We start from the raw sequence: 14,608 nt of genomic DNA, 5'->3' as shown, positions 1-14,608 counted from the left end.
TAAAGGCCAGCTGAGGTACGTCTGCTCCACAGCTCCCGCTAAATGGTCCACCTTTGATTACCAGGGGAGATTTAATTACCACTTTAAGGAGATTTAACACTTCAAGAGCTGTTCTCAGAATTACATTAAATAAGTCTATATTTATATAAAAATAGGATATATGAGACACAATGTTTACGGGAAACAGGAAAATAATGTAAAATAATGTAAAATTAGACATTGAGCACCCCCATGGTTTGAATGGAATGATCCACGTTTCATATGCAAATATTCGACTATGAGATTGGCAGTCGACTAAGGCCCGTTAGAACGAATAGTCGAATATTCGACTATTTGGGGTCACCCCTAATATATAGTTTTATTCACTTTTGCATCATTATTTGACTCTTAGTATATTTGTAAAGCCTGTCTTAGCACTGTATACCATACCTTGGACTATATAACCAATGATAATACAAACATTTAATGTTTAAGCTTTGAACTTTGTTGATGTTACAATGTCATTTCTACAATGTTACAATGTCATTTAACAGACGCTTTATACAAAACAACGTACATACGAGAACAAGAAGAACACAAGCAAAGATCTAGACAAGAGGAAACAAGATCAGTAAGAGTAACAAAGTGCTTCAAGTCCATTTGGATGCAGGTACTGCCAAGCAGTGTGAAGGCAATGCTACAGGCAGATAATAGTTTTCTTTTCTTTTCTCATCCTATCATAATCACTTATGATTCGTTTTGCTGCCACAAATAGAATATTTCAGGGTCAATCAACTATCGATGTAAAAACAATCATGAAACTGTTCACACTTTCACTAAAATAGTCTTCCTCCCTACAGTCTACCTGTTCAAACATGCATTTGGTAAATCATCCCACAACTTTGAATGTACTTTTAGTCGATTGTTTGTTTTATTCATTATTTATTTTTCTCAAATTCTTACACATGTACCTGTGGATCATGTAATCACAGCACTTTTTATGCTGCCTATTTGCTTTATTTTACTTTTTTCTGCATGTTTTGTCTTTGTAAAGCACTTTGTGACTTTTGTCTATGAAAAGCACTATACAAATAAACATTACTCACTTAAATACTGAGTGTTTATCCTCGCTACAAGCTGCCACTGGAGGGTTTATTAGTGTCAGAATGGCTATGTAGACATTCTTAATAGATATGTATTTCGAAATTTGAAATAGAGCTGTTGCTCTTTGCTTCAAGCTGCCACTGGAGGGCGCCAGAGTCTTAAAAAATAACGTGTTCGACATGTAAGCTCAGGGAATATCATCATGTCACTGGAGTACTCTAAAGGCTGATTTTAAATTACAAATCTTAGTTAGCCTGAATGTTTTCAAATCTTTGGGGAAATGTCTGGAGTACATGTCTTTGTATGCAAATGTTTGAAATTATACAGCAAACAACTTGTAAATACTGAAGGTGACAAATTAGAGCAGCTAAGGCTTTAATAAAGTACAAAGCTGTCTAACACTGAGCTATAAACCTCTGTATCTAGAGGTCAACAATATGAGTACATATTAGTTTGCATGAACTATTATTACATCATTACTACAGTATGCAACTGTGGAAAATTATAAAATAAACAATTAATGTCTGCGATCATGTATTTTGTCCTCTTGTGTTTTTGAAAAAATAAGTTGTTTGAATTCTGTTGTTGTTTACCTAAAATATCTCCTTACATATCTTTAAAATAGAACTGATAATTATTGTAGTCATGTTAATCCAATACACATTAATAACTAAATATTTCATATGATTTTAATCTTTTTTTTGTGTCAGAATAATTTAAAACTTATTACAGTTTTAGTTTTGTTAATGAAAACAAATGTTTTTTATTGAACTACTAATGTCAGTGGATTATGAGCAGTGCGCGAGGATGAGAAAGCATTCTAAACTTATACCTGAATGTTATTTTCTTGCTATATATTTAGAGTTAAGGGATATGGTGTAGCAGGACTTCATTAAAGAGTATTTATAAGATGAGGATAAAGTGAGTTACTGCTTTTTAATAAATCTCTTTGGAACGTGGACTGGTACAAATGTGAGCTGTTAGTCTCAAATCCTCTTTTGGTTCCAAAGAGGAAAGTTTCCTTCTCTTCCAGTCAGTCCATCACAGCACATCGCCCTTCTGGTTTGGGCTAAAAGGGAAGTAAAACTTACATCACTTCCTTTTCTCCTTTCAGCCTATGAACGTTCAGCTTCATTTAGATTTTCAAAAACAATTTCTGAGGCTGATCATTTTACAGATCACATTTCAGCTGTTTGGTGTAGAGGTTCATGATTGTTTTGGGTGAAGTAGGAAAGTTTGTTTGGAAGCAGGAGACAGTCCTCAGAGGCTGAACACTGAGGACTCATGGATGCTGTGTTTGGACTGCTGCTGCTGCTGGGTGTCTGTCATGGTGAGTTAACTTGTAACACTCACAACACATATTTAAACTGCAGTTCATATCCTGAGAGAACAGTAGATCCTCATTTTTGTGCAGATATTAGTTTCATTTGTATAGAACAAAAATTATACTTGAAGTTCTATAGAAATAATCTGTTGATTAATACAATTAAGGATCAACGTTTTTCATCCCTGATGGTTCAAATATTTAATATGGGGGATCAGATGATGTGACTTTTCCCTGTCTTTTTTGTCTTTCGTCACTTCAGAGCTGAAAATAAAACGAGTTTTAACAGTGCACTGATCTGTGTCATTGAAGTTACATCATGATACATGATGACATGACTACAAACTTCAGAGTTCAGCTTCAACTTTTTACTTTAGAATACAAAATTAACTGTTATTCACTTTCATCAAAAGTAAGATTCTCAGGTGTAACGGACAACACAGGATAAGTTTGCATAGTCTAGATGGAATTATCTTTCTAAACTAAACGTCACAATGTATTAAAAAACTAAATCCCTCTGTATGTGTCAGAGGCCTTTGTAACACTCATCTACATAGTCTTTAACATCGGTTAGCAATGTGTGGTTTGAAACTAACACATTTGCAAACCCATTTTTTTAAAATAGGATTTACATTTGCATATGCTTAAAGTTAGTTGAAATTAAAGGACCAATGTTCTGGTATTGATATGTGCTTATGTTGTTATTTTTTCATACATGAATAATTCCAGGTGTGGAAACCTCCTGTGATGGCAGACAGAATGGAGCTGAATGTTACGGAGCTCTAGGAGGAACTGTGCTCCTCCAGCTGATGGATGATGCATCAGAAGTATTTAAATATGATTTGAAGAAAGAAACAACAGTAATACTACATGGGAGGAGGGGAAATATTCTGACTGATCTGACAAAAAGCAGATTCTCATTTACTCCTAACAATGGAACATTTAGGATCAATAACCTGAGTAGAGATGATGGTGGACAATATAGTGGTACAGCTTATTTAAATTCAAGTGGAACAAATCCAGTGACGCGGACTCTTCAGTTGATCATTCAAGGTAAATTATTAAATTTGCTCTCTGAGGAATTAATAATTATATTGATCGACATATATGTCATTTTCTACACATGTATGATGTATCCAAATATGTCTTGTCTTACAAATTGTATAAAATGACCTTGTTTCTGTTCTGAAAACTCCTCTGTCTTTATTTCCTTCAGCTCCTGTGTCCTCTGTCCAGCTGGTCCCTGAGTGTCAGTCTCAGGGAGAGATGAGGGTCTCCTGCTCCTCTGGGGGAGGGGACAGTCCTCAGTACAGCTGGACTCTGGATGGAAAAACACTGACTGGCACTCAGCTCCTCTCTGGAAATAGTGAGAGTCAGAACATCACTCTGAAACAAGATGTGTCTGGGCAACTGAAGTGCACAGTCAGAAACCACATCAGTAGTGTCCCAGGAGAAAAGATGATATCTACCTGTGGTGAGTGAAAATATGACAAGAAGAAAACTAATGGCTATGATACTGATGATTAAACATTCATCAACCTTTATCTGTTATTTTTCCAACAGGCTTCAAACTCGTTGAGTGCACCTTACTCAATGGGACCTACATATCACAGTGGTTGCGACCATCCAATGAAACTCTGTGTATTAAGTCAACAACTGAGGGTAAGGAGCCTGACATCACAGTGACAAATAAACCCTCTTATAATATCACACCCTCCAACCACACTTGGAATACCTCTAGAGGAGGAGACCTATTGTACATTAGTAAGTGAAATTAACTATGCTGAGGTGGACTCATCAAAAATACTTGTGCTTTTTTTTTCTTCGTCACTCTCCATAAAGAAGACTTCACTTGGGTCGCTAACTTAAATATAAAATTTATGTTCTGTGTCTTTCATCAATGAAACTACCAGTCTTGCCAATAGCGGCGGGCGTCCTCGTTGCATTGCTGGTTCTCTTGGCTGTTGGAGTGGGAGTCGTCTATACTCAGAAAAAAAAGCAGAACAAACAAAAAGGTACCGAAGAAAACTTCTCTTTTCCTGACTTATTACTACATTCGGTCTTTTTTTTCCTTATTAAAAGTGATGAAATACAGTTTGATAAATTTGGCCAACACTCATATTCTGAATATATTTTCTTATCTTAAGTCCTCAAACTTCAGGCAGCAGTTTGAAGACTAGTCAAGCACTGAAATTTGGGGTGTTGAGTTTTGCTCTGCACAAATGTATCACATCTGGCCTTTAAGCACCAATGTCACTCTAATGAGCACAATTTTAAAGAGTAAGTAGAGTAATAGTGAAAGAGTAAACTATAGATGTCCAAAAAACTTCTGCTTCCAATCTTTATTTATACCTGATAGCCGCTGCAAGCTCTGCTCTTGATAAAGACTTTTTTGCCTCAGAAGTTCCAATACCATTTTTTTTTTCATCTTTTCAAAGTTTACTCTTGAGTTTCTGATTTTTAAGCTTCAAAATTGTTTAAAATCTTTAAGGACGCTATTCTATTAGCTGGTTAGTTTTAGATTAAAAAAGTACAGTATCTGTAAGCCTTAAGTATCAAAATCTGCCCATCAGTAACTATTAAGCTCCTTAGTGATATCCTTTTCATGAACTGTTAAAGGCTTTCTATTAGAGGTTCTAAACACCATTTCCTTTGCTGCTTCAAATCTTTATTTAAAGAAAACAAGCAGCTAGGCTAGAGAGTAAACACCTATCCTCTCTGTCCCCTCACCCATAAAGGAAAAACACAAACTGTGTCATCCAAAAGTGGTTATCATTTTAAAAAAATATAAAATCCTTAAATGTGATATAATTGTGTCTTTCATTTATTTTTCTCTGCAGAGGACAATGACGAACAGGAATTAACTTATGCTGAAGTCAAGGTTGGGCAGAGGCCAGGGAGGCAGTTGCAGCAAAGTGCGGAGCTGGAGGTGGAGTACGACCAGGTCAAGTTTTCACAGCGACCTCGGCAGCCTGTTGAACCATCAGGAGATGAATGTGTGTACTCCAAGGTCCGCAGAGGCAGGTGATTCATAGTATTTCAACTCAGACTGCACCACTGAGGGCAGACTGAGGGGATGTTTGCTGGCTAAAGGCCCTTCACTTTTATTGAACAAATTTAAAGCCATCAGCACTGATAGATTGACATTCTCACATTTATTATTGTACAGAGGGCTAACGACATATCTTTAGCTACATGAATTAGAGTATGTCTAGTTGTATTTTTAATTGTTTTTATAAACCATTCAGTGTTTTTGTTCCATTGTTAAATTGCAGTAGATACATTGTAGATCTTAAGATGATATTTTGAGAATACATTCTTTAGATCATGTGCAAATGATTGTCAGCCATGTTCAAAAGGGTTCTGCCAAAGTGGCATTGGTCTGTTTTTAATGATCATTTGGATGGCTATTTTTACTTTTATGTTCAGATTGCATTAAACTCGTATGTTTGTAGATGTGGATGTCTTAAAGGATCAGATTACATTGATAGATGAATTAAGAGGCCTGTAAAATTCAACAGTGCTGTCTGCTTTTGGCACCGCAGCCCAAAAAAAGCTGTGAAGAAATGTCTTGTCTCAGGGGAAGTTAAAAAAAAATAGTTTCCATGATGCTCAGGCGTCAGTTTTAAGACGTTTAACAGTAGTCCTGGGTTTTATTACCAGGAGCTAAACAACTCAGATGTCAATCATCTGTTCAATAACTGTGCATGCAGTTATGAACATGGTTAGGAGTCAGTCTTTTCATGTTGTTTTATAATTAACTCAGACTTATTTGCCACTACAGTAAATACAGTTTGTTCTGAAAACTGACTTAGTGATATAAGAGACACATTTTTCAAAAGTGTGTGTTTGGCTCCTGAAACAGGAGGAAAGCTGAGAGCAACTAATGTGGCGTTGTGGTGTAGAAAAGAAAGTACTTCACACCTTGATACATTTGAGCGGATTATTTGTTTATCTTTTAACACCATGAAGCTATCTTTGCTATATTTAGGTTGCTTCATTTCCTATTACGTTGTGCTTTCCAGTTTAGAGTGTACCAAAGAGCAACTAAAAAACAATACGAAAGAGAGATGTAATTTATAGCCTTTTTTGTGCACTGAACAGTAAGGGATCAACTGCAAAATGCAAAGCATATTCAGTGACAGGATGCAAGAGATAAAATAAATGAAATGCCTGTAACTCATTTGAATTTTCACAAGTCAAAGTTTTTTTTATTTCTACAGCGAGTAAAAATTGTAACTTCTGCAATATAGAGGTTAACCATTACATTCTTATTAATACATCATTCCCCCCCCGACAGACTGTCTCATCAATTGCACCATAATGCATGCATTTAAGATGTAAGCACTGGCTAATAAGCCCACTCACACGCACAAACTGTTAGGTGTATTTTGCTTCAGCCAGACAGCACCACAACAAATATTTGAAATATGCCTACATTATTTTCAGGCAATAATAAACAAGTCGTAGTATGCAAGAGACACTTGTTTTTCCTGTGTTTACAGTCAACCACTGTGCCCCACTGTCCAGAATACAACAATAGGCAGTGATGATAAAACAGTTACTCAGTTCTTGTAGGCATCAGATGATGGTAGACATTTCTACTTGTCTGTCAACAACGTTTTGATGTGAGTGGGTACTGTGTTAGGCAGTGCACTGAAAACATTAGATTCTCAGGCCTGACATCCTTACCTTCTGTTTATATGAAAGATTGTTTCAAGTACTCTTATTAAAGTCCAGTGTGGTTATGTGTTTGACTTTATTTTAATGCTTTTTGACTTCTGTTGTGAGTTAATATATTAAAGCAATGCCAGTTTTGGAAATGATGATTTGGCGATTCGTTTTTGTGTTATGTGCTTTTTGTGTTTAATCAAAGACAGAGGTTACATGATTGGTTTGGTTTGATAGCTTATGGTTAAAGGTTGATAACCATGGACTACCTTTCAGCTGATACACAGAGCAATAAAATTGGTGTTTATGATTCATGACAGTTGTAGTGTCCTCAAAAACCACCTTATTTTTGTTGCTGTTGAACCCTCTTGTTGAAACACAGTTGAACTTCTGACCAACATAATCATCTGAGCAAATGATTAACAACACAGGAGAGGTGTAAAAAAAAAAAGCTGCTCCAAAGACGCTTTTACTGTATGATCAGTCAGCCAGTAGCACTTTATTAAATATAGAGGTGGTGTTGGTATAAAACTGTTCAATACATTGTATCCTTTTTAAGTACATCACAGGAAAAAAGAAGAAGTTTAGACTGTTGCACATTTTCTCTTCACAGTTCTGGTGAACCAAAAATTACACATTTATTTCTCCTTCATAAAATTCAGGTGATTTGGTCAGTCACATTGACACATTCATGTGATGTTGCCTTGTCATGCCAACTGTATTGAACTATAAAAAGATAGAGAAGGTGCTCATTCTTCAGTCCTGGTTCCTATCAGCTTTTGAAGACATTGACAGTGTTTTTTGTTATTCGATTTAAAAAATGTAGAGACAAGTTTTTTAAAATACTACTTATTCTGTATATCACAGTACTGTTTACTCCTGTAGAATCTATTATTAAATAACTTAATATAAATTAAAGACCACGGTCATCTCAGGTCATACTTTGTTTAAATGAAAGCATTTGCAAAAGTAGTTGTGTGGGCATGTTAAGATTAATACCACAGCTCTTTCTTCTTCAACTGCATGCCATTATCAAAAAGCTTTCTCTTTGAAACTGTTTCAAGTGGTTTTGGTGCAGAGAAAGCTGAAGCACTTTTTCTAGTCAGTGAATGTGGTATTGTAAATGCTGACAAAACAGACAAAGGAAACAAAGAATCGATAGACCTTTTTGTTAAAAGCAAAAAACTGTGAAATCAGGTTTTTTTTTTCATTGCACAAACAAACTGAAAAAAAAGCAAACAGGCAGCAGAAACAAGTTTGTGGTACAGTGGTTTATTTTGAAGAAAGGGTATCTGCAATGCTCAGCTGTCTCTGGTCCAACTAAATTTACACTGCTGCATTTGCTATTTTCTTCCCTACTGTGAACCACAAACAGGAACAATGTGAAAGTGTGAACATTCTAACTGTAACATTGTATACTTACAGTACAAAAGACCAACAGGACCAGAGGTGTAGAGATTAAAATGTGTGTACTCAGAGGTACAACGGCTGCGGCTGTTTTTCAGTATGAGCCTGCTGTCTGAGTGACTTTTTTCACAACCATTTCAAATCAAATTTCTCACAGATCCTCTCAGTTGCGTATTTAAGGATTTTTTGAAAAATTAAGGCAAAAAAAAACATGCTGTCTCAAGACGTTGTTATAAGCCAGTCATACATTTGTTTAAAATTGAATGCAAATGACACCATTCGTGTATTCGTGTCACAGCCCCATGACTCTTTCTTCCTGTTTTTAACATGTCTCTGCATTCACGCCTTCCACTATACCAAAAATAGCTGCCTTTGTCTCTACAACCTCAGACTCACTAGTTTAGACTTTGAATGATAGAGTCTGCATCAATATTAAAACATAATTAACATTAAAGGGTTGTTGACTGTTTCATCACATTGGGCATTTTCCCCCTGCAAAGTAACTATTTTTCTATTTCCTGTGAATTAAAAAGGAACAATGGCTTGTACTTCCTTAAAATGATAAGCAGGGCTGTTTAAGGAGAAAGAAAATGTTCATTATGTATGTGTTTTTACTTTCTTAGCTCAAGTTTGAGTTGAAAAATATTTTTTTTTCATACAGCCACATCAAATGAAAAGCCAGAAAAACAGAAACACTAATCTTTATAAATTCAGTCAAATTCTAATATCCATTCATGCAAAAATAAAACAGAATAATGCTTTTTTATTGTGACCCTAACCAATATTTCTTTCAGGCACACAGGTTTGAAAAGTGACAAGCTATCTAGTGATTATGTGTCTTAAAAATCGGTATCTTGGTGCTGATAATGATCCATAACAGCATTAACATCCTGTCCTCTGCAAAGGTTTAGTGGGGATGATTACTGCAACTGGCATGCAGTGCTTTTTTATTTTAAAAGGCAGAAAGTTCAGCATTTTGAGATGCTGATGTGAATTATCTTCATTTATTCTGTGGTGCACTTAACAAAAAAGTTAACAAATACTATGTACATATTTCACAGAAGCAGTCCTCCATACCAACTCTTAGTATTCCTCTGGTACTCTGTCAGACAAAATGTTGCTGCTGGGGCTTGGAGGGATGTTAGTGTCAGAGGGTCCAACCAGCACAGGTGGGGTGGGTGTTGTGGTAGAAGCCTGCTGGGAGTGCTGCAGCTTCTTCCTGGTTATCTTCCTCTCTTTGGCACGTCTGTTCTGAAACCAAATCTTCACCTGAAATATCCAAACAGCAGGTATTAAACAAACATACTGTATATTTCTTTAGTATTTTGCCTTATCTTCTCAGCAGGTTTGTGATCTCCGGTGGATGATAAACAGCAATGATTCAGCCTTTTAGTTTTCTCTCTTTCTGACCCTGCTTCACCCATTGAAGTGAAGTGGTTTGCATCTTTTTCTAAATTACTGGCTTGCACTCAATGATGGCTATGACAAGTAGAATGAGCTGTCAGAAAAAAAGAATAACACCAATGGTGTTATGACAGTAGGGTTGAGGTTTTCAGTGTTAACACCACTTATCCAAGATGACTTGTTTGTCCACGTAACATAACACTTTATGTTTTGAGGTTTCTGCAGTTTCTTTAGAGCCATTATCTCATCATGGACTGTTAGAGAACTTTCTAGGCTGTTTTAGAATCAACTCAGCATGAGGTAACGTGCTCCTTAAAACATGGAGATAAGAGAAATACAGCACCAAAAACTACAATACCATTATCAACACATTATTCTTTTTAAATTAATTTTCAGTCCACTGATGAAAAAAGGATAGAGTAAAAAATAAAAACACAACAGAATCTTTCTCTAACTGTCACTCTTAAACACGAATACAAAAACAGAAAGAAGAGGGATCAATCAGAAAAAAAGGCTTCTAAAAAAATCTTCTCAGTTTAATTTCATTTGTAATAATGTTACTAAAAACTGTCATTCATCCCTTAGAAGAAACACTCTTATTTGTAGGTCTTGAATTATTTTCAAACCCATTTATTATTTACTTTGTCCAATTGTCAGCTCGAGACTACATAACTTTGAAAAGATGAAATAACGCGTTAAACTCTTACAAATAAAACGTTTGTTTTCACAGGTGATAAAACCAGCTCTTGCCACATGCAAAAAAATCCAAGGTTTGAGTTGAATTTATCAATATCCCTCAAAAACAGCCTGTTGCCAAAATGGCTGCTATTTGACAACAGTTACATAGTTAGGTTAAAAATCAATGTGACATATTTTATTAGTTTTTACCGGAGCTTTAAAATCTTCCTCTGTTTCAGTCATGTCTTTGGTTGTCTGCCTCATAACTGATTGGAAACATGCAAACATGTTATCATCAATTAACACAAGCAGCGCCATAGAGTGTTTTCCTATGTTTCAGGTCTTTTCATATTTTTGCATTTGGACAAATCTTCACACTGAAAAGTCAAAAAGTCTTCTCTCAGCTTCAAAAACTGATCTCACAGTTATTTAAAACAGCCAACAATCCCCAAAGGTTTGTGGGTTGATTCCTTTTCTGAGCTCTTGTGTGTGTCCCTTTAAATCTCACCTGTTTAACAGCATCACAAACCTTTTTGTTTTTACGATTCTGTAGCCTTAACCTTTCTCCCTTCAACTTTAATGTGCTCCCTGGCTCACCTGTCTCTCAGAGAGGCTCAGTGCCATTGACAGCTCGCTCTTCCTCCTCATGGTTATGTAGCGGTTATGCTGAAACTCTTTCTCCAGCTCCAGACGCTGTTGATCACTGTACACCACCCTGTACTTGTCTTTAGTGCGAGTCTTTCCACCTGAGTCACACAAAACAACCCTGATTTAGACAAACAATACATACAAGCATAGAAGACTGATTGACTTAAGAAAAGAGGTGTGTTCTGCTCCCATATATTTTTTTGTCTCCATTTTGGCCTGTAATACAAATAAACAGTGACCATTATGTCAGTGAGTCAGGTGTATTGAGAGCTGTGGCCAAACATGTGACTAATTCTAAGATGCCTGGTGCCACATTCAAGTTCAGGCGCCACTTAAAGCCTCATCAACACTATCAATCACACTAACTATAACTAATGTAAAGACTTCCCACTACATTGCATCAGTGGTCCTCCTTATCACTGTAAGTGATGTTTACACAGGTGTTTACACAGTCATTCACTGACATATGTATGCTCACACACACTCTCAGGAAAGGGTGAGTCATAGTTATTGATCTGAAATTTTGCCCATGTGACAGCATTGATTTGGGCAACCCAACTCACAGACACACACTCGGACACTCATGAGTAAACTTTGAGTGTTCGCCTTCAGATGAGATTCAGTTTGACTCCTGCAGACTTCCTGTAGTCACTGTGTTATCTAGCCTGTCACCCTTTAGCACCCACCCAGTGGACAGAGAGGGTGGGGAGCGACATTTCTCCAGACTTCTCGGCCTCCACTGTTAGCTTTGCACTGACATCTCACACCATGCTGGCAGAAGGGAGAGGCTTAAGCTTGATGAATGAGTGTGTGTGCCGTGATCTTAACTTCACTCTGCGTGTGTATGTTGAAATGTTTCCTGTTTACGAGAATGTGTTTCTCCATTTCTGTCATCTAAGCAACCACGCAACTTCTAGGGTTTAGTTTGTCATGCGACTGCACCAAGGACTCTTTCTTACATTAATCATGTTTGTTTTAGCATTATTAATCTCACACCACACGTTACTAAACTCCACTTACTTTAATTTAAACATAATATATCATCTTCATCAGATAATGTGTGCTCAGACATCTAATTTTGTTCCAATACCAGCTCTGGTATTTTCCTCCAATAGGCCTTCTGCTTCAATCGCAGTATCCTAACTTAATCTTTTTCTCCCTCTGCTGTCACCTTGCTAATTTTAAGTTTTAAATGCACATGATAATTAAAGTCAGAATTCTGATTTTGGGATTAAAGTCAGAATTCTGACTTAAATCTCAAAAGTCAGAATTTTTTTTTCTCAGAATTCTGACTTTTTTCTCAGAATTCTGACTTTTTTCTCAGAATTCTGACTCAAATCTCAAAAGTCAGAATTCTGACTTCAATCTCAGAATTCTGAATTTAACCACAGAATAATTATTTAAAAAAAAAATTGACCTTAATTTTATTTTTTGTTCAGTGGCCCTAATCCTCTTCCATAGTTATTCAGCACAGTGAATCAATTAGGCTACATCATAATGGTCTTTAAAAAGCCAATACATTAACCTGTATCTCCCACCTGTAACGGGCGCTCTGATGGACTCTTGGGGTCTCCTTCTGGAGCTGTAGGGGTCCTGTCCTGGAATGAAGTTGTACGGGTTGAACGACCCCCCTCCAGCGGGGGTGGGCGTGCCGCTTAACTCCGGGGAGGAGAAGCTGACCTGGCTGGCGTTGGGGCTTGACCCCGGGAAGCTGTACGGATATTCCTCCCGGGGAGCGTAGACGGAGTTCCAGGCGCTGGAAGAATCACCGACTCCCGCTAAGTGATGGTATCCGGTGAAGTCATACGGAGGCGGGATGTACTGACTGTTCAGTGACAGTGTCTGAGCCGGAAGTCTGGCTGTCTGTGAGTTGGAGTACATTCCGGCTTCCTCGTCCCAGAGGTAGGGGGTGACTCTCAGGTAAACCTCGGTGAATCAAACCGCCTGGATCATGTTAGGCCCTAGCTGTGTCTATTCCCAGCAGGTTCTCGCACTCTGCTTTCACTCCAGTCTAAGGTGCAGGCTTAGTACTACCTGGCTACCTGAGCAGTAGGACAACACACCTTTATGGATTTACTGCCCAGGAGTTCAAAAGTATCACAATGACGTCACCTCTCACCTGAGACACAACTGCCTGCTCTTCTTGGCGACTCACGGGCATTGACCCTGATGCTCGCAGTCTAACCTGGTGGATTATTTTGATAAGGCCATCATAAGATACCCGCGAGAGAAGCTCATGCGCGCGTTGGCACGTACAGATATAGGGCTCATGTGACTTCCAGTTCATAGATCATAAAGTAGGGTAGCAGTTTGACAAAAAAGTTGAATCAAGAATTAGATAATGTGCAAAATCATGCCAGTAAAGAAAACACAATAACAGCAAAAATGAAAGTTGAAAGTATTAATACACATAATGAAAAATTAATGAGGTCAAGAGTCCATATTCTTCAACACAGGCCAATCTGAGCAAAATATATATAACAGTATGCTTTCATTGGATCATTATGCTTTAAATACACAATCAACTTCTTTCTTTTGGTTCTGATTTGACAGGATGTTGTCTTTTTGTCATAATTTATAGACAATGTATTTTACAACATTTTTATCATTACATTTTTTTATTTATTATTTTATTTGACAGGGGCCATGCACAACAAAAAACTGTCAAGCCAGAGTTAGCTATAAGCTAATTTTCATCTGTGGTCCCTGGGCAGGAAGATGTAAACAAATGTACAATACAAATGATAAAAAAACATACTAGCATTTAAAACAATACATAGGCTACTCAACACAGTCCATCACTAATAATGACGCATTTAAAATTACATTTCATTGTCTCTAATTTGATGCATTCAGATGATCACATAATTGTTTTTCCTTGAGCCATAATTTCAGTTTACTTTTAAAAATACTGAGGCTTGTACAGTCTCTAATGTGGGTAGGAATTGAGTTCCATTTTCCTGCTGCTCTGACTGAAAATGCAGACTGTCCAAATGCAGTCTTCCTACGTTTAGCTGAACAATCTCCTCTTGCTGATGCTCTGGTCTCCCTAAGATTGTTCCTGCAGAGTAACACACATTGTTTAAGTGGTGGTGGGGCCTGATCATTAATTAATTTAAACATCAGACACATGTTTGCATAACAAAAAAAAATGTCATTAAGTTATATTTCTGAGTGATGTTAGAGTGGTGGTACTTCCTTGGTTTTTTATCTAGAGTTTTCAGTGATTGTTTGTAGAGGGTGTATAATGGTTTTAGAGTGGTTGCTCCAGCCTGAGACCAGCTCGTGTCATAATAAGATAAATGAGAAAAAATCATTGAGTGCATGTACAGTTTAGCAGCGGCTAAAGGTAACTGATGCATGATATGTCTGCAGTTCATAAGGCTGGCTCTT

General features: G+C 37.1%; 3 protein-coding genes across 6 annotated transcripts in view; 2 read left to right on the top strand and 1 right to left on the bottom strand.

The window, feature by feature from the left end:
- Positions 1–2,250: 2,250 nt before the first annotated feature.
- LOC117816882 lies at positions 2,251–7,236 on the top strand. 2 transcript variants are annotated; one of them, XM_034689261.1, is made up of 6 exons: positions 2,251–2,413; positions 3,137–3,460; positions 3,624–3,881; positions 3,971–4,069; positions 4,321–4,422; positions 5,248–7,236. In XM_034689261.1, exons 1-6 carry the CDS (start codon positions 2,368–2,370, stop codon positions 5,433–5,435), a joined length of 1,017 nt encoding a protein of 338 aa, XP_034545152.1. In that variant the 5' UTR covers positions 2,251–2,367; the 3' UTR covers positions 5,436–7,236. The 2 variants fall into 2 exon arrangements, with proteins under 2 accessions (XP_034545152.1, XP_034545151.1); XM_034689260.1 differs by having other exon boundaries at positions 2,267–2,413; positions 3,971–4,171.
- Positions 7,237–8,330: 1,094 nt separating this feature from the next.
- On the bottom strand, positions 8,331–13,475 carry cdx1a (caudal type homeobox 1a). The gene is made up of 3 exons (XM_034690251.1): positions 12,754–13,475; positions 11,165–11,313; positions 8,331–9,754 (listed from the first exon to the last, which is right to left on the bottom strand). Exons 1-3 carry the CDS (start codon positions 13,094–13,096, stop codon positions 9,569–9,571), a joined length of 678 nt encoding a protein of 225 aa, XP_034546142.1. The 5' UTR covers positions 13,097–13,475; the 3' UTR covers positions 8,331–9,568.
- pdgfrb (platelet-derived growth factor receptor, beta polypeptide) overlaps positions 12,858–14,608 on the top strand; it is a 35,039-nt gene continuing 33,288 nt past the window's right edge. For 2 of the 3 annotated variants that reach the window (XM_034690249.1, XM_034690248.1), the window contains exon 1: positions 12,882–13,117. The gene's annotated coding sequence lies outside the window, so the exon portion shown is untranslated. Of the gene's footprint in view, positions 13,118–14,608 lie in introns of all 3 variants that reach the window. The other variant, XM_034690250.1, reaches the window with a different exon arrangement.

This window comes from Notolabrus celidotus, chromosome 8, assembly GCF_009762535.1.
Source record: "Notolabrus celidotus isolate fNotCel1 chromosome 8, fNotCel1.pri, whole genome shotgun sequence".
NCBI classification, from domain to species: domain Eukaryota; kingdom Metazoa; phylum Chordata; class Actinopteri; order Labriformes; family Labridae; genus Notolabrus; species Notolabrus celidotus.
Note: the sequence above shows the minus strand (reverse complement) of the source record. Positions and strands in the feature narration are given on the sequence as shown.